Here is a 27,861-nt window from a genome sequence, read left to right as displayed (position 1 = left end):
CGACTCCGGACAGCTTTCGAAACATCGCGTCCAAACGATGTACCTTTCACACATGTAGCACTCATCAGGAGATTTGCGGTTTCGCCTAGCTATAGCGCACAACTGGACCGAAGGCTTTTGGCCGTTCTTGAATGTTTCTACTCATTTTGGCGTCGGCCCTTACTCAAGTTCCCGAATGTCCAGATAGACTTTGCGTAAAAGCCTCCTTGGGTGTTGGTTTTTCTTCCACCACGCCAGTCACGATGTAAGCTTCATCAAAACGTCCAATCCCTTGCCATCAATTCACCAGGTCCAGATGAGGTCTGGAGTTTAGCACACAATAAAAGACGGTCACGATAGAAACGTCATCAACCGACCAATCTTATCATCATTAATTATCCGAGCCATTCCTTTCACCAATAGCTCAATCGGACAAAACACCGACTTTGAACTAGAACGCTGGCAGAGTAAAGTCCGTTTGATATCCGTTCTGAATTATTCATACATTTCTGATCGGCGCCTCCGGGTGACGCTAGATAATTTTCTGATTTCAATGCGAGAAGGGGCTACGCTCATGCCTTCACATAAATGGAACATTTCCCAACCGGCATGAAATCCTGACACCATGATAGCTGCTAAACAAACACGACTCTGCTCGGTTGTCGAGCTTTAATGTACCTTTGTGTATTACGTGACAATACTTTGAATAGACTTGATAGCTCACTGCACGGTGTGTGTGTGTGAAGTAGGAGCGCTCCCATGTTGAGTGAAGGAGAGAAATGCTAGACTTGAGCTCTGTGTTTTGTTACTGTACGTGTGGGCATGAGCTCGAGGGACATGTGTTAAGTGAGTAGAGCAAAGATGCACTTTATTGAATGAGCGCGTACACCCGGTTATGATGATGAAGTCTCCCGACGGGACTCTCCCTTCTCTAGTCCTTCAGTTGTCTAATGAGAAGCTGTTGTTGTAGTTACCAGGTGTGAGAGCCGGCAGCCCATAATGTCCTGTGGTGCAGAACAAAGGATGGGGAGTGGAAAGAGAGACTGGTTGGAGGTTGAGGCGAAGCAATGGAAAGAGGGGGGGTGAAAACGCCAGGGAAATGAAACCACAAAAACTGATATCTAGTCTGAATGATCGATTTATCCCCGTGTGTGTGTGTGTGTCGATATTGATGTTTCGGCTTGAGAGGACTGCCGTGTGTGTTACCGGTTGTGAGTGAAGACACTGAATCTTTCTAATAAGCTCGGGCACCTGAACAAGAATCCGTTTGAATCAATCTCAACTAAAGTGGTGAGAACGGTGAGCTAGTGCCGATCTGCTGCGGTCATATCGAGCACCTCGAAGTGAAGTCGGCTTGTAGTAAATTAAAAAGGGTTTTATGCGTTGATGGCTCGATAAGATCTTCTGTAAAAGAAATAGGACTTCTGTCGCCTCGGGGATGAATGTTTAAACCTTCCCGTCTCTGCATATCAGATTCTTACATTGGTGCACATGTATACGGACTTTTGATGTTTTCTATGATGCATTTGAGTTTATCTGCACCTGCGGCAATTGAATAGAAGAAGATAATATTAAAGTTGTGCTTTGCAAACATATTATTATTATATCAAACTATGGTTTAAGAAATATAAGCCATTTCCCACAGCCAACAGAAGTATTTTTCGTCCAACCGGCGATCCATACTTAGAGATATTTATAATATAATAATACTTTTTATTTATCGGCTTATTTCATTAACAGATGCTCAGAATATAAACTCATATTTGTTCAATTTAGTTGAAATACTTTCATGATTAACTTCAATGTTTGTGATGAGTTTCCCGTGGTTCAACTATTTGGTTAATCTTCCCACTGTGCACTATAGCGTGTTTAAAAGCAAACCAACTTTGAGCGACAAAGAATTAGTAAATCATTGTAAAAGTATACAATAAATACATATACTGCACACTTAAGACCTTAGAATACTTGCACTCGTTTACTTCTGAGTGTCAAAACCATAATTGTGTCCCTATCTCTGCGAGTTGTGTAACTTCACATTCCTGCGCCTGGAGGCTCAGTGAATATCCCACATCTGAACTTCTGTGAATATATGTCTGAAAAAGGGATAAAAGTGAAAGTCATGAAAGGAGGAGGCGGAGGTTAGAAAAAGTTCTGCAGCTACATCTGTCCTTCACACTTCTATTCAGTTTTCATCCGTAGTGTTTGGTCCGTCCTTGGTACATCTGCATTTTTCCATCTCTGTGTGAAAAGCTATTTGCCGTTGTTGCCTCCGATCGAGGTTATCAAAGCTTTTCTCATTACTTCTGTTGTGTAACTCTCTTTTCTTTGTGTTCCTCTCAGATCTGATCCACTGCACCAACGAGATGAACGTGAGCATTCCCCAGCTGGCGGACACGCTGTTCGAACGCACGGCCAACTCCAGCTGGGTGGTGGTCTTCAAAGCCCTCATCGCCACCCACCACCTCATGATGTACGGCAACGAGGTAGGGAGGCTCGCACGCACATACGCACATACATACATACATACATACATACACAAAACAGCTCCAGGGCAGTCAAAGGAAGGCCACATAAACCAATCCATTATTACTAAAGCCCGTCTCGTCCACACATTCATAAATACAAACATTCCAACCCTTCTGAGGACGTAAACATTGGACACATGGCGTGAATAATGGAAATAGCTTTGGAGTGCAGAGAAATGAATGATCTCCCCTGTACACGGGCTGGAAGCACGATGGTGAATGAATTATCGGGTGAATTAACTTAATGCAAAAACGTTGGAAAATAACACGGCCCTTTGTGGATTTGCAGACTCGCAATAATTCAGGAAAATTCAAATCCATCCAACTATTTACATTTTTCTCTTGACCAGCAGTGTTCGGTTATTCTAAGAGGAAAGATCGGATCAAACCCCCAGCCAGTGGAACGTCTCTATTGATATGCAGCAGTGCAGCTTTTGAAACAGAGCAGATATTAATTCAGGGCGAGAGTTTCGGTTTTATTCATTTCCAACAAAATGGAAACGCGGTTCGTTTTGTTCTTCAAATAAACGATCTTGTCCTGCGTTTACATCTAATCCTCCCGCGTGCAGACTGTAAATAATTCACCACGCAATCCCTTTTTAAAACACAGGAAAAATCACTTTGATATTCGGATGGACTGCAGCCATTTGGAGCCGCTGTCTTGTCCAATGTGTATGTGATGGAAACGGCAGTCCAGGCACAGGCTGCTTCTTTGATCAAAACATAACATATATGATCCCAACACCAATGTATTACCTTTGAACCTGAGCCCGGCTGGCTGGTTCTCACTTTGTGTTCGCGCTATGCTAACGCGCTGCTGGCTATAGCTTCACATTTACGTCATTTACACCAGAAATGCATCAATTGTCTTTCCTTAATCTCGCCAAAAATACTCGTATTTGGCGAATTTCCAAAAATGTGGAACAATTTCTTAAAAAAACGACACATTGTTGGCAGAATGTATCCATTCTGGGTAAACACCTCTGTAAATCGGAGCCTTTTTAGTCCCTATAACCTAATGGGGGTAATCATGGCCACGTGTACATTGGACTTATTATGTACTAGGGCTACATGATTTTGTAAAAGAAAAATTGTAATTATTTGGACTGATATCGCGATATCAAATGAATTGATTATCTTTATCATTATTTGTTTATAATTGAAAAATATCCGTACATTTACATAAAAACATATTGACCCGTTACTTAATATTGTGCTACTTTATTAATATGAATATTGCACCGATCCATATTTCCTTTTCCTTAAAGCTTTGATTAATTGTGCCTCCCTATTGGGTGAACTAGTACACATGTTGAGAGCAAAGGCTAACATCCTGTACCTTCTTGCACACACACGAACACGGACACACCCTGCTCCACATTCCTTACAATTCTCCTTCAAATAGGGAAGCGTCACTTCCTTGTTTAGTCGAGATCACTTGTTTCGACATTACGTAACACTTCCGTTCGCTGGTTCCTTGTTTATTACGTTATCAAAGCTTCCTCCCAAAAGAGGAAGACTCGGGTGTGAGGTCATGGTGCTGCGCGGTAAAACCCCAGCTTCTCCACTCACTGGCACCCAAACGCAGCTCTGAGATGATGCTTCCAGTGTAGAGAATTAGTCAAAAGCTCCTCAGGATTAGCTGCATCACCACGTGCAGTTCAGACGGTCATCAGATGACTCCGTGATACATGTTTGCTCAAGCTGCGGAAACTCCCGCTCCGTTTCCTTGTGATGAACCAAGAGGTGGTAAGTAGGTCACCGGGAGCAGCGGGAAGCCGTTCGGAGGTATTCCCCAGCTGCAGGCGGATCTCGCTGTTGTTGCTGTCAGTGAACCTTTCTGATGTTGATGTCTCAGCCAGAGCTAATTAACAATGCGCTGTGTTGATCCCTTACGGCCCGTCCACACTACAGCTTCAACAAAAGCTTGGAACTGGGCGTGTCTGAAGCTCGACCAACAACCAATCACATGAATCGCCCGCCCCCGACACACGAGCAGCGGTTTGATTGGCTCGAGCTTGTACTGGCATATGATTCGATTGGCTGACGCTTCCACCGAAAGCTTCAGAAGCTTCAAAAGTTGAACATTGCTCAACTTTTGCAGCCTGCAACGCCAGGAAAGCTCCTCTCTGCTTCCCACAATGCAGTTCGGCGAAAAGTGAATGGGCAGACGCGTTGGAAACCGTTTTCGAAGCTGTCGAAGCTGTAGTGTGGACGGGCCGGTATCGAGAGGGAAGCTTTGCAGAGATCACAACCACCGCAATTTAGCGGATAAAACAAATACTACATCTGGTCAATTCAGGAGGAAAAACAATATATAGATACTTAGTTTCTTATTGTGCCATCATCATTGTATTGTCTCTCGTATTGCACAGCTATAATATGAAAGCGATAGTTTGGAAGTGAATATAATCACATTTGCACTTGGAAGCATTATCGTGATTAGATTATCAGACTTCCTTTATCGATCCCAATTTGGGAAATTCTTGTCACAGCAGAATGCAAACAAGTCATATAATGATTTAAATAATACGGTTAAATGGCAATCAGACGGAGAATATATTCATATCAACAGTTAAAGATATAGTTTACACAATATACATATACAGAGTAACTTGGAACACGGTATAATAAACTAAAATACATTATTACACACTTTAATAGACGGTGTGCTTTTCCCCCGTAGCAACTTCATAAGTCAAGCTGCTAGTTTGAAAAATATTATCGAATTCCTCAAATGAATAACACACAGCGATGCTCAGTTAGCTAGAACACACTTTAGTGAGCAATACGTCAAGTGCAGTTTACATTTCCAGCGTGCACCGACAACATGCTGCTGTTTAATGCAAACTGCTAACATAATGCAAGTCATTTAAAAGCCCTTATTCAAGCACCTACAGCACATTAGAGCACTGCGCGTGTGCTGTCGTCCCATAAGGTGAGGCACCGAGCTGTAGCAGAGTGTGTGTGTGTGTGTGTGTGTGTACTCATCAGGCTGCATCCATCAGGCCTGTCAGGACGGGGCTGCTGACGGAGGCTCGGCAGCCAGGTGGTGTCCCTGCTACCTCACGGCCGCCCCATCCATTACAGTCGGAGCGGAGAGAAATCCGGCCGTAAAATTAGAAAGCACAGACCCACAGAATTGGGGTCAATAGACTGTACATTCCTTTCTCACGTCAACACGCGGACGCGCTGAAGATGGCCTTGCACATTGTACCGTGAATGCTCTGCCACTAAAGAACAATTGCAATGCATGGAGGCTTTTATGTGAGAGCAGAAGAAGCTGCTTCGCCACTTCATTTCACTTTCCTTTTTGTAGTTCATGATGGATTTAGGATTTAGGTATCACGCACCTGACGCGGAAAGCTGGTTTGTATCGTTTTAGATATTGGCCCATTTTTGGTCTGTCGTTTATTGGGTTTTTGAGAAGGTACAAAAGACAAGGAGGAAGAAAGGAATGAATGGAGTTCAAAGGAAGGAAAGGAGGAGATATAGGAAATAGTAGTTAGAGAATGTTATATGGGGAAGGAAAGGTGACAAGAAAGGGGGTAAAGAAGTGAAAGAAAGTACAGAAAGACATTACAAAGTAGGGAAAGAGAGAAGAGAGGAAGAACACAAGTTAATATTGTGGTAGTGAACAAAGGAGATGGGGAGAGAAGTAGGAAAGATGTTATCGAAGGGAGAGAAGTAGGAAAGATGTTATCGAAGGGAGAGAAGTAGGAAAGATGTTATCGAAGGGAGAGAAGTAGGAAAGATGTTATGGAAGGGAGAGAAGTAGGAAAGATGTTATAGAAGGGAGAGAAGTAGGAAAGATGTTATAGAAGGGAGAGAAGTAGGAAAGATGTTATCAAAGGGAGAGAAGTAGGAAAGATGTTATAGAAGGGAGAGAAGTAGGAAAGATGTTATAGAAGGGAGAGAAGTAGGAAAGATGTTATCAAAGGGAGAGAAGTAGGAAAGATGTTATAGAAGGGAGAGAAGTAGGAAAGATGTTATAGAAGGGAGAGAAGTAGGAAAGATGTTATAGAAGGGAGAGAAGTAGGAAAGATGTTATCAAAGGGAGAGAAGTAGGAAAGATGTTATAGAAGGGAGAGAAGTAGGAAAGATGTTATAGAAGGGAGAGAAGTAGGAAAGATGTTATCGAAGGGAGAGAAGTAGGAAAGATGTTATCGAAGGGAGAGAAGTAGGAAAGATGTTATAGAAGGGAGAGAAGTAGGAAAGATGTTATCAAAGGGAGAGAAGTGGGAAAGATGTTTATAGAAGGGAGAGAAGTAGGAAAGATGTTATCAAAGGGAGAGAAGTGGGAAAGATGTTATAGAAGGGAGAGAAGTAGGAAAGATGTTATCAAAGGGAGAGAAGTAGGAAAGATGTTATGGAAGGGAGAGAAGTAGGAAAGATGTTATCAAAGGGAGAGAAGTAGGAAAGATGTTATCAAAGGGAGAGAAGTAGGAAAGATGTTATCGAAGGGAGAGAAGTAGGAAAGATGTTATCAAAGGGAGAGAAGTAGGAAAGATGTTATCAAAGGGAGAGAAGTAGGAAAGATGTTATAGAAGGGAGAGAAGTAGGAAAGATGTTATAGAAGGGAGAGAAGTAGGAAAGATGTTATAGAAGGGAGAGAAGTAGGAAAGATGTTATCAAAGGGAGAGAAGTAGGAAAGATGTTATAGAAGGGAGAGAAGTAGGAAAGATGTTATCAAAGGGAGAGAAGTAGGAAAGATGTTATAGAAGGGAGAGAAGTAGGAAAGATGTTATGGAAGGGAGAGAAGTAGGAAAGATGTTATGGAAGGGAGAGAAGTAGGAAAGATGTTATCAAAGGGAGAGAAGTAGGAAAGATGTTATCAAAGGGAGAGAAGTAGGAAAGATGTTATCGAAGGGAGAGAAGTAGGAAAGATGTTATCAAAGGGAGAGAAGTAGGAAAGATGTTATCAAAGGGAGAGAAGTAGGAAAGATGTTATAGAAGGGAGAGAAGTAGGAAAGATGTTATAGAAGGGAGAGAAGTAGGAAAGATGTTATAGAAGGGAGAGAAGTAGGAAAGATGTTATCAAAGGGAGAGAAGTAGGAAAGATGTTATAGAAGGGAGAGAAGTAGGAAAGATGTTATCAAAGGGAGAGAAGTAGGAAAGATGTTATAGAAGGGAGAGAAGTAGGAAAGATGTTATGGAAGGGAGAGAAGTAGGAAAGATGTTATCAAAGGGAGAGAAGTAGGAAAGATGTTATCAAAGGGAGAGAAGTAGGAAAGATGTTATCGAAGGGAGAGAAGTAGGAAAGATGTTATCAAAGGGAGAGAAGTAGGAAAGATGTTATCAAAGGGAGAGAAGTAGGAAAGATGTTATAGAAGGGAGAGAAGTAGGAAAGATGTTATAGAAGGGAGAGAAGTAGGAAAGATGTTATAGAAGGGAGAGAAGTAGGAAAGATGTTATCAAAGGGAGAGAAGTAGGAAAGATGTTATCAAAGGGAGAGAAGTAGGAAAGATGTTATAGAAGGGAGAGAAGTAGGAAAGATGTTATCAAAGGGAGAGAAGTAGGAAAGATGTTATCAAAGGGAGAGAAGTAGGAAAGATGTTATCAAAGGGAGAGAAGTAGGAAAGATGTTATCGAAGGGAGAGAAGTAGGAAAGATGTTATCGAAGGGAGAGAAGTAGGAAAGATGTTATCGAAGGGAGAGAAGTAGGAAAGATGTTATAGAAGGGAGAGAAGTAGGAAAGATGTTATCAAAGGGAGAGAAGTGGGAAAGATGTTTATAGAAGGGAGAGAAGTAGGAAAGATGTTATCAAAGGGAGAGAAGTGGGAAAGATGTTATAGAAGGGAGAGAAGTAGGAAAGATGTTATCAAAGGGAGAGAAGTAGGAAAGATGTTATGGAAGGGAGAGAAGTAGGAAAGATGTTATGGAAGGGAGAGAAGTAGGAAAGATGTTATCAAAGGGAGAGAAGTAGGAAAGATGTTATCAAAGGGAGAGAAGTAGGAAAGATGTTATCGAAGGGAGAGAAGTAGGAAAGATGTTATCGAAGGGAGAGAAGTAGGAAAGATGTTATCAAAGGGAGAGAAGTAGGAAAGATGTTATAGAAGGGAGAGAAGTAGGAAAGATGTTATAGAAGGGAGAGAAGTGGGAAAGATGTTATCAAAGGGAGAGAAGTAGGAAAGATGTTATCAAAGGGAGAGAAGTAGGAAAGATGTTATAGAAGGGAGAGAAGTGGGAAAGATGTTATCAAAGGGAGAGAAGTAGGAAAGATGTTATCAAAGGGAGAGAAGTAGGAAAGATGTTATAGAAGGGAGAGAAGTAGGAAAGATGTTATCAAAGGGAGAGAAGTAGGAAAGATGTTATCAAAGGGAGAGAAGTAGGAAAGATGTTATCGAAGGGAGAGAAGTAGGAAAGATGTTATCAAAGGGAGAGAAGTAGGAAAGATGTTATAGAAGGGAGAGAAGTAGGAAAGATGTTATGGAAGATAAAGGAAGGAAAATAGGGGCTTGAGAAGGGAAGAAAATAGGTAAGAAGTCAACGAGGAGACGGGGAAGGAGGAAAAGAGGAAGGAAAGGATAAGGAATTTTATAGAAGGAATTGAGAAGGAAAGAAAATAGGAGACAGAATAGGTTAAGAAGAGAAGGAAAGAAGATAGGAGACATAATAGGAAAGTGGGAGGTAGGGAAGGAAGGAGGTCTGTTAAAGAAAATAGGATCTAGCGAAGGTTAGAAGGATGTAGGAGATGGGGAAGGAAGGGTTTTCGGTGTATATTCCAACAGTTGAATGTGAATCGACGCACGGTCATATCTGAGCGTATTCAAATGGAGTCCCTTCAGTGTGAGTTGCTCTGGATGTCAGCAGTTTTAAAAGCAGCCCCTTTTACTCTGAAGTAATATATTCAGCCCGTGCTTTCCAACCCAATGAGGGAATATATTTAGCATTCGGAGCAAATAGCAGGTGAATTAAGTTTTAATATCTCTTCTTTGCCTCAGCTGCCATAATAGTCAGCGCGCTCTGGATTGTGATTAGAGTAACAGTGCATTTTGTGTGTGTGTGTGTGTGTGTGAGGGAATAGTTGACAGGCTGCTATTGACTCGTTCAGTATTTTCCTCCCTGCCAAGAAGCACTCCTGGCTCCCTCCGCAGTCACACTCTCAATCCTAGACGCCACCAAGGGTCCGTCAGTATCTCTGATCACGAATCGCATTCCCCTTTGTTCGGCCACAAAGCCCCTTTAAGCAGGGATGTCATGAAACCAGAAATGTAGTAGTCGATACCAAGACTAGGAAGTCGTCCAAAAAAAAAAATCTATCGGTTTCAAGACTGCGCTATATTTAGAATATCTTTGCAGCTTCACCTAGCTGTCAGAGTACTCTTTGAAAGGGAACCGAAGCCATTAGCTATGCAGCTTTCAAAGCCACCAAGACTCCATTGACAAAAACAACCATTTTACCTCAAAGCACAAAGAAGTTGCTCGTCTTCAGCTGCCTTCATTGGTCGGTTTATTTGTGTTATTTTGTGGCTTTCAGATCTAAATTCACAAGTCGTCGAAAAAGTTAAATTCCATAAGGGTTAGAAAACATGTCGTATTTGCGCAAAAACTCTTTAAAGTAGAGACACTACATACTGATACACACCTGAACATCAGCAGGAGAGGACTCTTTAAAGTAGAGACACTACATACTGATATACACCTGAACATCAGCAGGAGAGGACTCTTTAAAGTAGAGACACTACATGCTGATATACACCTGAACATCAGCAGGAGAGGACTCTTTAAAGTAGAGACACTACATACTGATATACACCTGAACATCAGCAGGAGAGGACTCTTTAAAGTAGAGACGCTACATACTGATATACACCTGAACATCAGCAGGAGAGGACTCTTTAAAGTAGAGACACTACATACTGATATACACCTGAACATCAGCAGGAGAGGACTCTTTAAAGTAGAGACACTACATACTGATATACACCTGAACATCAGCAGGAGAGGACTCTTTAAAGTAGAGACACTACATACTGATATACACCTGAACATCAGCAGGAGAGGACTCTTTAAAGTAGAGACACTACATGCTGATATACACCTGAACATCAGCAGGAGAGGACTCTTTAAAGTAGAGACACTACATACTGATATACACCTGAACATCAGCAGGAGAGGACTCTTTAAAGTAGAGACGCTACATACTGATATACACCTGAACATCAGCAGGAGAGGACTCTTTAAAGTAGAGACACTACATACTGATATACACCTGAACATCAGCAGGAGAGGACTCTTTAAAGTAGAGACACTACATACTGATATACACCTGAACATCAGCAGGAGAGGACTCTTTAAAGTAGAGACACTACATACTGATATACACCTGAACATCAGCAGGAGAGGACTCTTTAAAGTAGAGACACTACATACTGATATACACCTGAACATCAGCAGGAGAGGACTCTTTAAAGTAGAGACACTACATACTGATATACACCTGAACATCAGCAGGAGAGGACTCTTTAAAGTAGAGACACTACATACTGATATACACCTGAACATCAGCAGGAGAGGACTCTTTAAAGTAGAGACACTACATACTGATATACACCTGAACATCAGCAGGAGAGGACTCTTTAAAGTAGAGACACTACATACTGATATACACCTGAACATCAGCAGGAGAGGACTCTTTAAAGTAGAGACACTACATACTGATATACACCTGAACATCAGCAGGAGAGGACTCTTTAAAGTAGAGACCCTACATACTGATATACACCTGAACATCAGCAGGAGAGGACTCTTTAAAGTAGAGACACTACATACTGATATACACCTGAAGATCAGCAGGAGAGGACTCTTTAAAGTAGAGACACTACATACTGATATACACCTGAACATCAGCAGGAGAGGACTCTTTAAAGTAGAGACACTACATACTGATATACACCTGAACATCAGCAGGAGAGGACTCTTTAAAGTAGAGACACTACATACTGATATACACCTGAACATCAGCAGGAGAGGACTCTTTAAGAATTAGAAGTGGACTTTGCTCCTCATTGTTTTTTACTCCCCACATTATCATGACTAAATCGACAGAGTTATACACACAAAGCCGAACTAATTGACTAACATGGATGCAAGACAATGTCCTGACTCCTTGTCTAGACATTGTGTCGGCTGTTATCATGCATCAGCGTGTGCCTCTGCTTCAAAGCGGTTGGTATGATAGGCTAGTGCAGTATGTACCACAAACAATCCTGCAGGAAACGCCAACAATAGCGGAGCGAGACATTTATCAGTCCCAGCCTCATCCCTCCCCTCGGACTGCTGGGAGACCGTGGGTGCTTCCCCTACGCAGCCCAGAGGAAGCAGTATGAAAAGGGGAAGGTTACGTTGTTTAGAGAAGATGTAGTGAATGGTTGTAGAAGAATGAGTGTAATGAGAAATGGGGTTATGTGGAAGTGACGGTTCTTTTTTAAGAGCACTTGTTGAAATGGGCACTTGACACAAAATCCACCTGGATTACGTTTTTTTCTTTCTTTCTAGTATTTCTTTCAACTATTTCTCCAACACTGACTGAGCCTTATATTCAATGTTATTAGATATTTTTTAAAGTATTGCTTGAAATGGTTTGGTCGCCAATAAGGTCTTCATTCACTGTTCGACAAACTGTAAAGTAACAACCTTGTAAAAGGCTATAGTGAACTTTTCATATATTTTTACCTCAAATAATATTACTCAGTAAAGGCATCAGTAACTTGTAGAAAAACGGATTTTAGCAGGACTGTGCACTTCTTGATAATTAAATAACTGTTCACAAGATTTACAAAAAGTGATATTCCTCAGTGTTGAACAATCAATATCCTCTTCAGGTTTGCTTTTGTTCCAAAAAATGCTTTGCTTGCCAATTGAACACGGCACGACATCAAACCCCTGCGACCCAAACCTGTCACGCTTAAAGCTAGTTTTTATTTTGATGATGAATAGCCTTTTTTTAGTAGTTTTCCCTCGGTGTACTCGAGGAATGTCACAGCTCAGAGCTTTGCAGACCACACGGTACAGTAAAACCCGGCGCTATGAAACCCTTTCTTTAGCAGGAGTTTGTTTTCAAGGACGTCAAGACCTTTAGAAATACTACCCATCATGCTTTACTCCTCTGGACAGGATAGTTGAGTGTCAGCGGGGGGAAATTACCGTCTGATGGATTGCGCCTAAGTGCATCGGGAATCAGGATGGAGAGCGGCGACTGTACATCAAAACTGAGCATAGGAGGGAGATGAAAACGGGGGAGGGGGTAGACGGAGTGGGAGAGTCATTAAGGACATGAGAGGAGACAGGGACGGTCTGGCGAGGACATGGCGGAAAGTGCTGATGGAAGCAGGATACTTTCTTTTTTCCCTGTGTGTGTTAGAAAGGGAGGGAGGGTACAGTAAAGGTGTGTGTTAGACAAAGCGTTGTGTGTTTTTACAGCAGGGTAAAGTCGCCGCCACCAGTGTCCCAGATAGCAAACAGCCCATTTGTTTTGGTGACGTCATCGCCTCCTCCTCTGGGACAGCGAGGTCACAGACGGAGGCGGAGATTTAAGATAGCGTGCGTTCAGAGGTGGAAGAAGTACTCGGATGATTAACTTACGGTAAAGAAGCAATACCACAGTGTTAACATACACAAGTGCTGCACTCAAAATGGTGCTGCTGTGATTGGTCAACCGCTGAGAGATGTCCCGCCCCTTAGCCTATCACATACAATGTATTTGAGCGCTAGCCAGTAGAAGGGCTAGTGTTACATTGTGATGTCACTGTAGTAAAAAAAAAAAAAGTATGAGCATAAAAATACTTTAGCTACCACATTATGCAACATTGCCATTTTACACACTTTATTATTATTTTATAATATATATATTTATAATATTCAGTGTGTACTTGGTAATAGTGGGGTTTTATTTGAATGACTTTCAATACTAGAGTGGGAGGCTTAACCTATAATATAATGTGTCTCGATTTAAATTTCGTTTTAATAACTTACATCTGCAAAGTAGCTCGAAACTAAATATGTAAAATAAATGTAGTAGAGTAAAAGTTTAAAGTAGCGCAATGCGAAAATACTCAAACAACTATTGCCTCGTTTTTTTTACTTATGTATTCGAGTGAATGTCCTTACACCGCTGTGTGTTAGATATTATGAACGACAGATTTTTTTGAAGGAATGAAAGCCGTAGAGGAAAGACGGAAAGGGAAGAGAGATTTGCTGACTCAAGCACCATGTCAAAGGGAGCCGAGAGGCTGTTATTGTGTGTGTGAGGTCACCCTGACTCTGATAGGGGTCACTTGTGATAATCTGAAGAGCTTCAATGCACACACACACACACACACACACACACACACACACACACACACACACACACACACACACACACACACACACACACACACACACACACACACACACACACACACACACACACACACACACACACACACACACACCTCCTACCAGCTGCTGGTGTGGTGAACATAAAGATAAGTGTAGCGGCACATCGCAGAGCATTAGGTGTGTGTGTGTGTGTTCTAAAAAGTAAAAGTTCCAGGGTGACCCACGACGAGACGACCCCCTCACCACACACTTCTTTACACTCCTTCAGGAAGATAAACAAGTTTTTCCAACTCAATTAAATCGGCCGCTGCTTTGTGATCAATAGAGGAAAGGTGTGTGTGTGTTGTTGTCCTGTTGTGCTCAGCAGACTCAGCCAGCCAGAAACTTGCAGGGTACGACTAGCTAAATGGAAATCCCCCCAGTCAGGGATTTATTTGTGTTCCCTCTTTGTCCGCGGTACTGATTCAGGTTATTGATTTGAGTATTCTGCTGAAGCGTAAATGATCGGTTTTGTGCTTAAACCCATCCCCAGAACAGCCAATCACAGCCCAGCAACCATAACGTGCCTGTCATGCTTTGGATTTCTCCTCATGTTGAATTGGTTTACTTCCAACCCATGGGACCTTATTTTGGAAAAATTATGTATTGAAGTCAATGGGGAGAGAAAACGTATCTTTCGATCCCGTTTGAATTGTGCCACGAATTACACACATGATGTTTGTCAATCTTAAAAAATCATTTCCATGTCAAAAGTCAGTTTGTCGTAAAACTGTTGAAATATAAGACTTTGAAAAAAATACTAGAAAGACTACAAATCCCAGAGTCGCGTAAGTGAGCGCGTTAGTTAGCATTACAGCCTTAACCGTGTCATTTTTATTAGCCGTAACATTAAGTAACCCAAAATGTTAAACAGTAAGAGTAGTAGTCATATTTCGAGAACCCTTTGAAGAGCACTGTCACACTGGTGTGATCATTCTATAATACACCGTTTAAGCCCGGATGCCCTCGGGGAGACATGCTAACGCTAACGCTACATTAGTATCGGCGATCTTTTCTACTTCATGCTATCTGCACACATGGTTTACATTAAACATTAAAAAGACCATGCAGTTCTGGGAGAATCGAAGGAAGGCAGGCAGGTAGGTAGCTTGACATTCTTCTGGACGTCATTGTGGTGATAGTGAGGGGAGTCAATCCCTTTTTTGGCAAGACAGTAGTGACGGCCATCTTGGTGACGTGTGTTGTTGTCACTACCGGATCCGTCCCCCTGCCCGATCGGTACTGCGCATGTGCGAGATGGTCCGGAAGTCCGGATGGCAACCCAAGATGGACATTTAACACAGTGGCTTTTAGCAAAGCTCAAAAGGAAAACTCGAGAGAGATGAGTTATTGTTATGACAACGTGACTTCACTATTATTTAACAACTCTTTTTATTGGGTTCTTTTATTTGGGGTCAAGTACATTGTCAGAATAAGTGAGAAATGGATTTAACTTCTGTTAGACAGCTATCATACTGAATACATATTTATTGTGAATGTATGCAAAAATGTATGGCATATGGCTGTCTATGGGTTGCCGTCCGGAGTTGTCCAATATGGCGGACCATCCCGCACATGCGCAGTACCGATCGGGCAGGGGGACGGATCGGGTAGTGACAGTTGTGCGAGACCAGAGTTGTAGTTCATTGAGCGGTTTCACAAAAAAAAAGTTTTACGGCAAACATTTTTTTTTGACTTGCAAAATTGACAAACATCATTCTGTATGTGTAATTTGTGTCACAACTCAAACGGGATCGAAAGATAACTTTTCTCTCGCCATTGACTTTTATTTTTCCGAAATAAGGTCCCATGGAGGTCCACCGGTCATAGTGTGAACTTTTACATTTCAACTGTTAGCTTTAGCCTTTATTTAGTTACGATACTTTTACTTGCGTACGATAACATGGACATAGCTATTAAGTATATATTGCGCAATCAAGATTTTTGTCTTTACAACTATTAAAAATGTAATGCTTTGCCATCGTAGCAGCAGTAACTAAAGGAAGCGTGACTTCGAAAAATATCCTCTTTTTAAAACCATTTTTTTAGGATTTCAAACTGAAATAAAACCAGCGACAAAAGGCTGTGAAAGTCAGGTTAGTAATAAAGCACATGTTTTATGACATCCTCATACCTTGCTTGACCATGTGTGTGGAGGCAATGTTGAGAGAGCAAACTCTAGCACAGCTGCTAATGTTCCATGAAATGGCCACATCTCACTTTCCACCCCAGAGGCAACAAACTGAAAGATAACTCTTATTTTTCATTTTACCTGTTCTGAGGTCATCTTTTATTTTAATTTTTACAGCGTCTCTTTTAATGTTTGCTCAGTCACTTCTTAAAGCGCACTGCCTCAGAGAAGTCGTTCTACTCCCTGCATTAGCTTCTCTTTAAGTGCCCTTTTTAATTAGCAGTAGTACTGTAATTATCTCCGCTGCTGCCACCCCTCGATACAATTGCAGTAAAAACACTTCTATTAGCGGTTTCACTGCATTTGATCTCCAGTTAAACATTATCGAGTCATTTAAAAGTGACTGATATCCAGAAAATAAACAAATCTCCTCCACAGTTATGAAGTTTTGTTGTGAAAATAAACCCTTTTTACTTGAATCTATACAATGCGTTCTTCATCAGTTTAAACACCGGGGCCCAGGAGTTCAAAACGTTTAATCTCAATCAGATCCGATCCGATTTTGAAATCCCATTTTTTTTTTTTTGTTACAAGATCAAGTCGGCCAGATTTTGTCCCTGGAGTTCAAAGCAATTCAGGATAGAATCACCCTGATCCAGATTACGACTTTTCAAGATGACTAGATCCTGAATATCAGTGCTTTAATCCTACCGATCTCTATCTAGTGGACATGAAAAATAACACAAGGAAGACAAGAGACCACATTGCAGACATCTATTGTCCGCACTTACCGTACTTTTCGGACTATAAAGCGCACCTGCATATAAGCCGCAGCAGCTAAATTGTCCGTCTGTCTTGCTCTCGTTCTGTCTCTCGGTTCCACTTTTACTTTGGCGCGCTACCTGTCTCACTCTTTTCCGGCCTCCAGCTTTTCCTGCTGGAGCCCACCGCTTAGAGGTGGCGGGCGCGGACCGGTCATAGAGCCCATAGAGTTAAAGGTGGTTAATTTTACCTGTAAAATCCATAGATTTAGGAGGTTCCCTAGTGGCGTTAGCTGTACACACAAAATGGGGGGGAAAAGTTGCGGCTTATAGTCCGAAAAGTACGGTACTTTTGAAAGGTGATGACAGATGATGGACTTTTTTTTTGTTGAATATATTTTTTCTTTAATCTAAATTACATTTGTGATTGACAATCTTTGTTGTGATACTTTCATGAGCATAAACATTTATGTCATCAACATTTGGTTGAAAACAAAATAGGCCACCACAAACGTGACCAAAAATGAAAAATAAAATTGATTTGCCATGAAGGCTAACAATGGTGTATTATTTCAGTTAACAAACGTTGCCATCTAATTTATATTGAAACATATTTTTAAATAAATGGTACTGTACATTTTGCTCTGATCAAACTGATCCCAATCCTGTGTTGTCGGTTTGAACCCGTTTTGAAGATTTGATCCAGATTAAAGCTTGGATTGGATTTCCTGATCTGATCGGATATCAACGTGATCCTAATCCTGTTTTTTGGTTTTTAACTCCCCAAAATCCAGATCTGATCAGATAGGGATTAAAAGTGTTTAACTCCATGGCCCTGAGCATTACGGTACACCCGTATTTACATAAGGTGACGTTTATTATCTACTAATGTGGTTTCTTATTGGCATTAGTTTCATAAATATAGAAGCACGGGAGCAAATTAATCCAAAGGTATTTCTTTTACCACTATAACGTTTTGTTACCAAGAAACAGTTTCCTTGTATTGATCCCCGCAATGTTGGCAACACAGAAACACAAAAGATATGTTAATGTTATGGCCATTACATTTAATTATTTCAACTTCTTCCTGGGATTGTATCTTTTTTTTCTGAACACACTTTAAATACTACAATACCCATGAGCCTCGTTCACTGTTGCTATGCAGGCGTTGCCAGATACAGACACACTAATCAAATCAAAACTTCTTCCCATTAAGATTTTGGAGCCAAACATTGCAACCAAGGAGCTTTATTCACCCAAAAGTGGCTTAAGATATAAAAGTGAACGGATTAAACGTTAAATGTTTATCCGATGTATAATCCTTAGCTTTAAGAGTCCATATTTATCTCTTTTGGGGTATTCCCTTTACCGTAGTGTGTTCTCTAGGTTTGTGTGCATGTAAATGTTCTGCAAAGGCTTAAAAATCCCAAAGTTTATCCTGCGTTAAAGGATGGAAACATGTCACAGTAGAAGCACTAAATACAAACCTGAAACATTTAGCATGATAAGGCCCCTTTAATCGGTTGGAGATTCATAGAAGTCATGATAAATAGTGTCGAGTTGGCTTTTCACCCCGAAGCCATTTATTCAACATTATCTATCCAAAAATATAACTCAGAAGTCGAGAAACAAATGATACCTACAGTATCTCCTCTGGCATTAAGAACCAAAACTAACCGGACCAATGTCCTCCATCTTTAACTATAGACCAAATTCCCAGGAGATTGTCTCTGGTGTTGATGCTGTATTATGCACTGCTACCTGACTCTTTGCACTTCATGTTTCTGTCAATAGTGTACAAGTCATTACCAACACCCTGTTCGCATCAGCGCCTCAAATTATGACTCATGTTGCTAAGCTGCATCATTGACCTCGCCGTCGCACTACACTTATCCACGAGCAAATGCTCCCATGAGAGCTGGAGCCCACACACTATCAGCCTTCTCACCATCAGCCTTCTCACCTTGTAGACACACACACACACACACACACACACACACACACACACACACACACACACACACACACACACACACACACACACACACACACACACACACACACACACACACACACACACACACACACACACACACACACACACACACACACACACACACACACACACACACACACACACACACACACACACACACACACACACACACACACACACACACACACACACACACACACACACACACACACACACACACACACACACACGCACACGCACACATAGACGTTGCTTCAATCCCATCGTCTTCAGCACCCACCCAGCTTCCCTTTTGTTTCTCTAACCCTTTGATTGAATTTCGAGGCTAAATGGTTGTTTGCGTAAGAGAAGAGGAGAAATACTACGTAGGTGGAGGTGGAGGAAGATGTAGGCGTAGAGTCCCAGCTCGTGTGAGTGCACATGTGTCTGTATCCATCCACACGTCTGTTTCTCTGCTTGCATAAGAGCTGCTTTCATTCAACCCAGCCCGATCACGACTCATGCTTCTCTTGTGAGTCATCACCTTTCTGCGGAGCTCCGTTTGCTCTCCGTTCAGACACATTTTGCATAAAGTCGTCGAGCACAGCAGCCAAAAATGAATTCCCAGTTGGACTCGTTGACCCCCTTTTGAAGATAACCGTCTGTGTTCTCTGGAAACAGCAGCCACAATATGTTACAAAGAAATATATATTTTGACCCGGGTTGCCTCCTCCTCCCCGCTGGCTCTCTGTAAACATTGGAAGGTCCGACGAGGGCAGAACTGTTTTCAAGTCCCTAGATACCATTAAAACGGGACCTCAGTAAGCTGCACGCAGTGTTCTGGTGTTACCGACCAGGCTGGTCTGCGGACTTTTATTTTTTATTTATACCAAAGGGAGGAGAGATGAAAAAGATCTGATGTCAGTGAGTGCAGCTCTTTCTTGGCAGAGTACGCACTTCTGTTGCAGCCTCGAGTAACCGTCCGAAAAATATGATTTGCAAAAAAAAGTGCGGCTTTAATCTAATATGTAAAGGAGTCAGACGGTTTAATGATGGTGTAATGAGGGGTTTCAGATGGGGGGGAACTTTTGGCATCAGAAATGTCGTACACACTAGTTCTTAACGAGCCTTACATTTATTTTTTATCGATGTAGGGATTTCTCTGTTGCAGCCTGGGGCTCGCAAGCAAACAGAACTTATCAAATATATTAAGAATCTCCCCAACTATCTCTTAAAGAATCATCATGTTTGTAGTAGGGGAAAACTCAACGTGAGAAAGTACACCTCTACATTGAGGCAATAGGGTTGTGGAAAAAAGTAATTTGCTTCCTCATGATATTATAAACTTCTATGCCTTATTAAAACTCAACAATCCTTTACTCAAAGTGTATTTCCTGGATTGTATTGTCCTCTCACCTGTACCTGAACCAACATGCGCCCTAGCAGTGGTGGAAAAGGTACTCGGGTCCTTTACTTGAGTAAAAATAGAATTACTATGGTCTTAAAATACTCCATTACAAGGTATAATCCTGAATTACTTCAGTAGAAGTTAGGGAGTATTATCAGTACACTGTACTTGTTGTATCAAAAGTATCTCGTTGTGTGTTTTTATCAGTATTACAAGTCACATAATTGAAATGTTGTATTTTGTAAATGTAGCATGAATTGGAAATACTCAAGTAAAGTGCAAGTATGTAAAAATAATTCTTAAGTGCAACAATTGGCCCTAAACCAAAGTATATGGGCGAGGACGATAACATTATATCGTGTCACACTGAAGGTCACTTGCATATAAGGTTTTATAACGGTGATTATAAAGATTATTATTTTTATTCGGCACTCAATAGTATCTTCATCCAGCCACAATCTGCTGTTAAAACACTGCAACAGTCTGTACAGCCTCTCCTCTCCATGACATGACTACTAGTTTTCAAAAAGGGAAAGAAAAGCACTTCAGGTCAGCACTGAGGCCATGGTGTTCAGTTACTAGGGAAACCACCAACTTCTTCCCTTTGGAGAGGAAGAGGGTGAACGCCAGATGCCAGCAGCTCTATCTATAGCTATGTTGAGGTTGAGATAGGGAGTAGCCCTGGATCTACATGTATCAATAATTCATGAGGTTGTTCTCCGATATGCTAACATGAATTATTTGACGAGTCGACCTGCTTCTCTGTCTCCCCCCCATCTGTATCTCCTCTCTATTCCTACCACTTCCCTCTAAATCTGGATCTCCTCTCTATTCCTACCACTTCTCTCTAAATCTGGATCTCCTCTCTATTCCTACCACTTCTCTCTAAATCTGGATCTCCTCTCTATTCCTACCACTTCTCTCTAAATCTAGATCTCCTCTCTATTCCTACCACTTCTCTCTAAATCTGGATCTCCTCTCAGCATCTTTTTCTTGGAACCCTCTCCGTCGAATAATCTAGGGCTCAGCGGGTTTCTGAGTCTGCCTCTCTGTCTCTCTCCGTCTGTGCCGAGTGTTTCTCCCCCTTTATAGATGTTCTCCTTTTTAACTAGATCCATGCTTTTTGTGTGGGTTCTCCCAGCCTCCGCCTTTTTGTATTTGACGCGGAGGGTGAAAGGCAGCTTGTCGTCAGATGGACTTTTTGATGAGGAAGAGCGCAGCCTGCACACAAGATGAGGCAGAGAAATAGCTTGTGAAGTTTCTCTTGTTATTTTTTCTTACTTCTTTCTCTTTATCCGTGAACATCTTGGGTTACCAAGTAACTCTTAGTCAAGATACACCCAGACAGCATATATATATATATATATACATATATCTAACCTCTTACTCTGTCATGTTGCAAAGACATAGACAATTCATTCAGAGTGCATTTTACCCACTACCATCTTGGTTTGAGCCATAGACTATGAGAGAAGTCGACCTCGTCAACTTCACATCACCCATTAGTTTGAAGACTATCTTTATGAAGCTTTAAGTTGGCTGTTATGGCCATCAACTTCTTGGTTTGTAGAACTAAGAGAGACATGGGAGGGTGATAAGTTCAACCAACTGCTTATAAAGACGCTTTTCGGAGACCAAATTGGTATCAATTACTTTCATAAACTAAAAAACACGCTATTCGGTTAAGTTCTAAGACACAGACGGCCCCCAACCAGACAACACTATCTTAGCAACCTTTTCAACACGAGTAAGCAACACCCTTAACCATACACTGCTTTAATAATAATAATAATAACTGGGATTTCTATAGCGCCTTTCAAGGGACCCAAGGTCGCTTTACAGGAATAGGGCAAGCACAAACAAAACAAACAAAGGTCAGACAGACAAAACAACAGATCGATTAGGGGCCGAAAGCCTTGATGAACAGATGGGACTTGAGGGCCCTTTGAAGGCGTCCAGTGTGGGGATGTTGCGAATCTCCGCAGGGAGAGCGTTCCAGAGGGTGGGGGCTGCCACACTGAAGGCTCTGTCCCCGAAGGTTCTCAGTTTGGTGCGGGGGGTGGTGAGCAGGCCAGAGTCTGAAGACCGCAGGTTCCGGGGTGGGCATGTGGGTGAAGGATGTCCGATAGGTACTGGGGGGCAAGGGCATGGAGGGACTTGTAGGTCAGGTTATTGTCTGTTTTATTACAATGGGGCCATCATTTACTAATTGAATATGAAGGTGTATCAAAGAAGACTTATAACTATGGATAGAGACCATACACTTGTTTACATAGGGTCAAATCAAGTGAGAAGTGGGATCATTTTCTCATAGACCTTTATACAATCGGAATCATTTGTGCCACCAGTTGAGCCGCCCCCTGCTGGCCAAAATCCTTTCCACAGATGGGATCTGAATCCCTTCATGGGACGGCACAAACAACGTTTTGTCCCCAAAGTGTGAGCATACACACAAAAAAGCGATGAGAACAAACTCAAATCCTTTATGCCTTTTTAAACAATCCCAGAGCCCTTGGAAATGTGTCAGTGCAGCTGAATCCCACACACATGCCCGCAAGCATATTTGTGTTCGCAGACACACACACACAGGCTCCGATGCTCCGAACAGCCAGTGAGGGCTGGTTTCCTGCCAGAGAGGGAATTGGCTAACTGGCAAATCTCGGATCATTTGAAGTCAGTTGGACAGAGACGGCCTTAAAGTTAAGATGCTTTTGGGAAGCCTGAGGCGTCACTTCCCAAAACTATGGATGATGGCCAAGACCATTCCTACTGCGCTTCACATGAGGGGCAAAACGCACGTTGGCTTCAAGTCTTAAGAGAAAGAGTCGGAGTTAAATCTCAAGTCAAGAGTCTAGAGTTCAAGCCATGTCTCAAGTCTCCCAAAGGGTTTAACTTGGCAACAATATTTCTGGAAGTTTTCACTGCAGATTAATTATATCCTGTTCGGTAGTCAAAGTTACGTAAAGGAAACAGATGTCTGACTATCTCAAAACTCAACCTTAAGTTTTGAATATAGTTGTATTTGTAAAATCTCGTCTGTTGTTGAATTCTTTGCACCTGCAGATAAATAAGACTGAGGCCAAAAGCATTCACTTGTTGTGTATGGAAGTTGTTATTAGCAGATGGAAAATAACATTATTCTTTGATCCCAATCTCAATCATATGAAACGGCCATCAAATCTGATTTACTGATGATTGTAAAAACGACAGTAATTAAGTGTATTCCAGTATGTACAATTCAAGCCAAGCGGTTTGACGTCTTACAACTGTGCAAATACCATCTTTCATAGTCAGTCATACCATATGCCTATTTAATGTTTCAGTTATATGATGGCCTTGATGTTGCGTTAGCACTGTCTGAACCTTTGGTAGATGGGGTGTGTATATTTGACACTAGCTGCATTTTTTTTTTTTGGGCCGATTCCACTTCTTTTTTTTTCTCTGACCCACCGATTGTGATTATATTTGTAAGTGCTATAACTAAAAGCATACACAAACAGTATTGCAACACCTCTGACTTCTAAAGAATATGAGACCGGTTGCATTGGTCGATCTTTAGCTTATACAGTTGAATGTAGTTGTGGTGTTTAACTTTCAGTACAGAATCTACTTATCCCAAGGTTTTCGAAGTCCTACAATTCAAGGATAAAACTGACTTAATAGAGATTTCAAAGACATGTTTTCTGGTGCCTTACTTCTCTTTTTTTAAGGATGAGTTTACTTAATTTGAATTGGTTCCAATGCTGGCTCACATTTCGATGCCAATCTCATTGAGACATTTATTAGAGAAATATTGATTAGATAACAGCATCTGCTTGGAGACCATCATCCACCCGAAGGTCTGACAACTGTCTGCCCCAAACAGAAACCTCTAGTCTTCAGATAGTAAATAAGTAAAGCCTTCTTCGTCCTTAATATCCTAACATTTCGGTTGCCTCGAATAGGGCAGTACCTCACATTTTAAAGGAGGAGAGAAGGGTAAAAGGCCAGCTCGGTAGCCAACAGCAAAAAGAAAATATGCATCTGGCGACCCTCAGGTGTGTGAGTAGCAGCATATGTAAATGTGACACAAGGTGGAGTTTGAAACAGAGCAGAAGCACTGAGCGAACCTTCCCTGGAAAGTGGGAGCTCCAGCACCTGCTTAGTCGCTTCAGATCTGTCAAAACGAACAAGTAACTAGTGTTGAGTTTGAAGAAAGAGCAACACCCGGATCGAGTTTCTGTTCGCAGTGGAAACATTTTCAAAACACAAACTTGGATGTAGAAGAGTCTGTAAGAGAGGGCTGCTCGATTATGGCAAAAATCATAATCTCGATTATTTGGGTCAATAATTGTAATTGCGATTATTATTCATTGACTTTGAAAACATCCATTTATTGGAGAAAAAAATGTGAACAGTATGTTTGTTTGTATGTACCGTACTTTTCGGACTATAAAGCGCACCTGCATATAAGCCGCAGCAGCTAAATTGTCCGTCTGTCTTGCTCTCGTTCTGTCTCTCGCTTCCACTTTTACTTTGGCGCGCTACCTGTCTCACTCTTTTCCGGCCTCCAGCTTTTCCTGCTGGAGCCTGCCGCTTAAAGGTGGCGCGCGCGGACTGGTCATAGAGCCCATAGCGTTAAAGGTGGTTAATTTTACCTGTAAAATCCATAGATTTAGGAGGTTCCCTAGTGGCCGTTAGCTGTACTGAAAAGTCGCGGCTTATAGTCCGAAAAGTACGGTAAGTATAATTCAACTTAAAAAAAAAAAAATCGTTTTATTCCGATTACGTTGTTTTCGTAATCGTTGCAAGCCATAATCGTAATCGCGATTAAAATACGATTAATTGAGCAGCCCTAGATGCCATGATTCATCACTTTCTGCAGACAAAGTTTTACCTCTAGATGTGATCTCATTAACATTTCCAAGAGGGTATTGCATAATCATTTATTATATTGTGCTGTCAGTCGTCTGCTTTCTCCCAAAGGTTAATTAATATTTTTTTCCACCGCCTCCTCTTGCCATTTGTCCTCACTCGCCTGTACAGTGTGTGAGCTACTCGAAAGGAGTCCTAATGAATGAGTGGAGAAAAAAAACGGACAACTTCTAACAACCTACGTTAATTATTAAATCACCACTAGTGTTTAACTTCTGAGTGTTTGAGTGGTAGCAGAGATGGCTGTCGCTGCATTTTAATTTCATGTCGGTAATGAATCAATTCATTCTTCGTTATTAGCTGTTGGCTAATGAGCACAAGCAATTACCATCGGGCAGATAGTGTAAGCGTTTCGGTAGATGGGTTCTTATCAGCTATGCAAATCACCGTTGGAAACAAAGGAAGATGCTGATAACCTCCATTTCAGTTATTAAGGGTGAAGAGTTTTGATTGTTGTTGGAGATTAAATTGTCCGTCAGTCGGGAGCAGGACTATTTTTCCTGACCCTAACCCTACGATATCTCTTTTCTTTCTTTTCGCAGCGTTTAATCCAGTACCTGGCCTCCAGAAACACTCTGTTCAACCTGAACAACTTCCTGGATAAGGGAGCTCTGCAAGGTAAACAGTTAATGTTTTTAATTGTTTTCCTAAAGAACTAAATGGGCAGAATGAACCTCAAAGGAGAGCTGCAGAATCAATCCAGATATAAAAGTTTAAATTAACTACACTAAAGTCTGCAGTTTTTGTACAGTTTAATATATATACAACACTCAGTATATTCCCTTCTTTTCGACTATCTCTTCTCTCTTCCTCCCAGGTTACGACATGTCGACCTTCATCAGGCGGTACAGCCGTTACCTGAACGAGAAGGCCATGTCCTACAGACTGGTGGCTGTGGACTTCACCAAGATGAAGAGAGGGTACATGGCAACCCCGCTCATCATTTCACACTCGTCTTGTCGCAATGTGTATCCTATCAAACAATAGCCTTAGAACAGCAATCGACAAAATGACAGTTTTGTTGTTTTCTGTCCCAAAATGTCAAATGTCTCCTTTTAATGTCACCCATTGTGATGCATAAACACACGACGATGGCGGTTGGTGACTTGTATAATGGTGAACAGTGGGGGCATCATTTCTTGAGGTTGTGTTTGAAAGATTGTGTCTAATATCAGAAACTGTTGTAGAATGGCTCGGTATCCTCTCTGATAACGTTCCTGCTGATCAGACTCGTTATCTATCTGCAAAATGGCTTTCAGTCGCCGTGTGTTGCAAGACTTTCCCCCGAGAAGCCATTCTAGTCTAACTGCCAGCACTGTGAACCTGAACATGTTGAGTATTCACAGTTGTGAATGTATAGAATGGGTCCTAAGCTTCAAGACTCTGCTGCATGCTAAATTGCATATGCTGGGAAATTGCCATAATTAGATAAAGTTGCATTCATTTGCGTAATCACCCAAATGGACTTTGGGTGTCCACTTTGGACACGCTTAGAATGTTTTTGGAGGTTATTGAGGACTCGTAATGCATTTGGTACACAGTCAGGGTTCAACATGGCAGTTGAAACAAGAAAATGGCCATATTTCATAACCAATGGGCTTTTTGACGTTTTGGCATTTTACGGGACGCTTGAATTGGAAAGAAACGTATCTTAAGTTCATGTGCATAACTGAGCAAACTTTTCCCCCTCGTTCCTCACCACTTTCTTTCTTAATTCGCATCATTTGAATTTCCGTAAACAAGTCTACTCGCTACAATTGTTTGTTTTTGTTTCCCGTTGTGTCAGGATTGACGGTGTGATGCGTACCATGAACACGGAGAAGCTGATCAAGACGCTGCCCATCATCCAGAACCAGCTCGACGCTTTGCTGGATTTCCAGGTACTGTGTGTGTGTGCGTGTGCGTGTGTGTGTGTGTTTTCCAATCAAAATGTAAATTGAAATGGTTAACAAAGTTTTGAAGCCTCTCTTTAAGAAAGCGTAAACATTTTTGAGTTCTCGTGTTCGTACTGAAGGGAGGGAGGGATTTGACGACCTTGGTGGGTGCATTGTGGTTTGTGCCAGCGAGCTTCAAAGAGCGATACAAAAGGATGTTATCATTGGAATGCGTGTGTGTGTGTCTGCGAATGATGTTTCTTCCCACCTAAAATAAATTGACAGTGTCGAGATGCCCGATAGCAAGGGAGGGCATGGTGTTTGGAAAATATGTGTAAAGTATTTCATAGAGAGGTTTCCTTTACCTCTCTTTCTCTCTCTCTTCTCTCCCCTCAGGCCAATCCAAACGAGCTGACCAACGGAGTGATCAACTCGGCCTTCATGCTGCTCTTCAAAGACTCCATAAGGCTGTTTGCTGCTTACAATGAAGGGGTCATCAACCTATTGGGTAACACACACACACACACACACACACACACACACACACACACACACACACACACACACACACACACACACGCATGTCTGGCGAATATGTAAATATAAACCCAACACAAGTTTTCACAAGCTGTTCCCGACACCTTTCTCCCGCCCTCTCCCTTCGTTTAGCAAGTTCTATTCCTTATTAAGTGTTAATTTCTCATTCTCAGTCTTTATCCTCAACGCTTCTATTTCCGTCTCCGCAGAGAAATACTTTGACATGAAGAAGAACCAGTGCAAAGACGCTCTGGACATCTACAAGAAATTCCTTTGCAGGATGACAAAGCTGTCAGAGTTCCTCAAAGTGGCCGAGGTACACACACACAACTCGCACACTAGACAAAGTACATCGAGGTACACACACACAACTCGCACACTAGACAAAGTACA

General features: G+C 41.7%; 1 protein-coding gene across 7 annotated transcripts in view; it reads left to right on the top strand.

The window, feature by feature from the left end:
• LOC117463645 (phosphatidylinositol-binding clathrin assembly protein) overlaps positions 1-27,861 on the top strand; it is an 81,615-nt gene that overhangs the window by 14,672 nt on the left and 39,082 nt on the right. For all 7 annotated transcript variants that reach the window (XM_034105991.2, XM_034105996.2, XM_034105993.2 and 4 more), the window contains exons 2-7: positions 2,320-2,462; positions 25,600-25,675; positions 25,875-25,977; positions 26,844-26,937; positions 27,328-27,439; positions 27,678-27,784. In XM_034105991.2, coding sequence (XP_033961882.1) covers positions 2,320-2,462; positions 25,600-25,675; positions 25,875-25,977; positions 26,844-26,937; positions 27,328-27,439; positions 27,678-27,784 — 635 coding nt within the window. The remainder of the gene's footprint in view (positions 1-2,319; positions 2,463-25,599; positions 25,676-25,874; positions 25,978-26,843; positions 26,938-27,327; positions 27,440-27,677; positions 27,785-27,861) is intronic.

Source organism: Pseudochaenichthys georgianus, chromosome 18 (assembly GCF_902827115.2).
Source record: "Pseudochaenichthys georgianus chromosome 18, fPseGeo1.2, whole genome shotgun sequence".
NCBI classification, from domain to species: Eukaryota; Metazoa; Chordata; class Actinopteri; order Perciformes; family Channichthyidae; genus Pseudochaenichthys; species Pseudochaenichthys georgianus.
The sequence above is the reverse complement of the archived record's forward strand: the minus strand, read 5'-3'. Positions and strand labels throughout refer to the sequence as shown.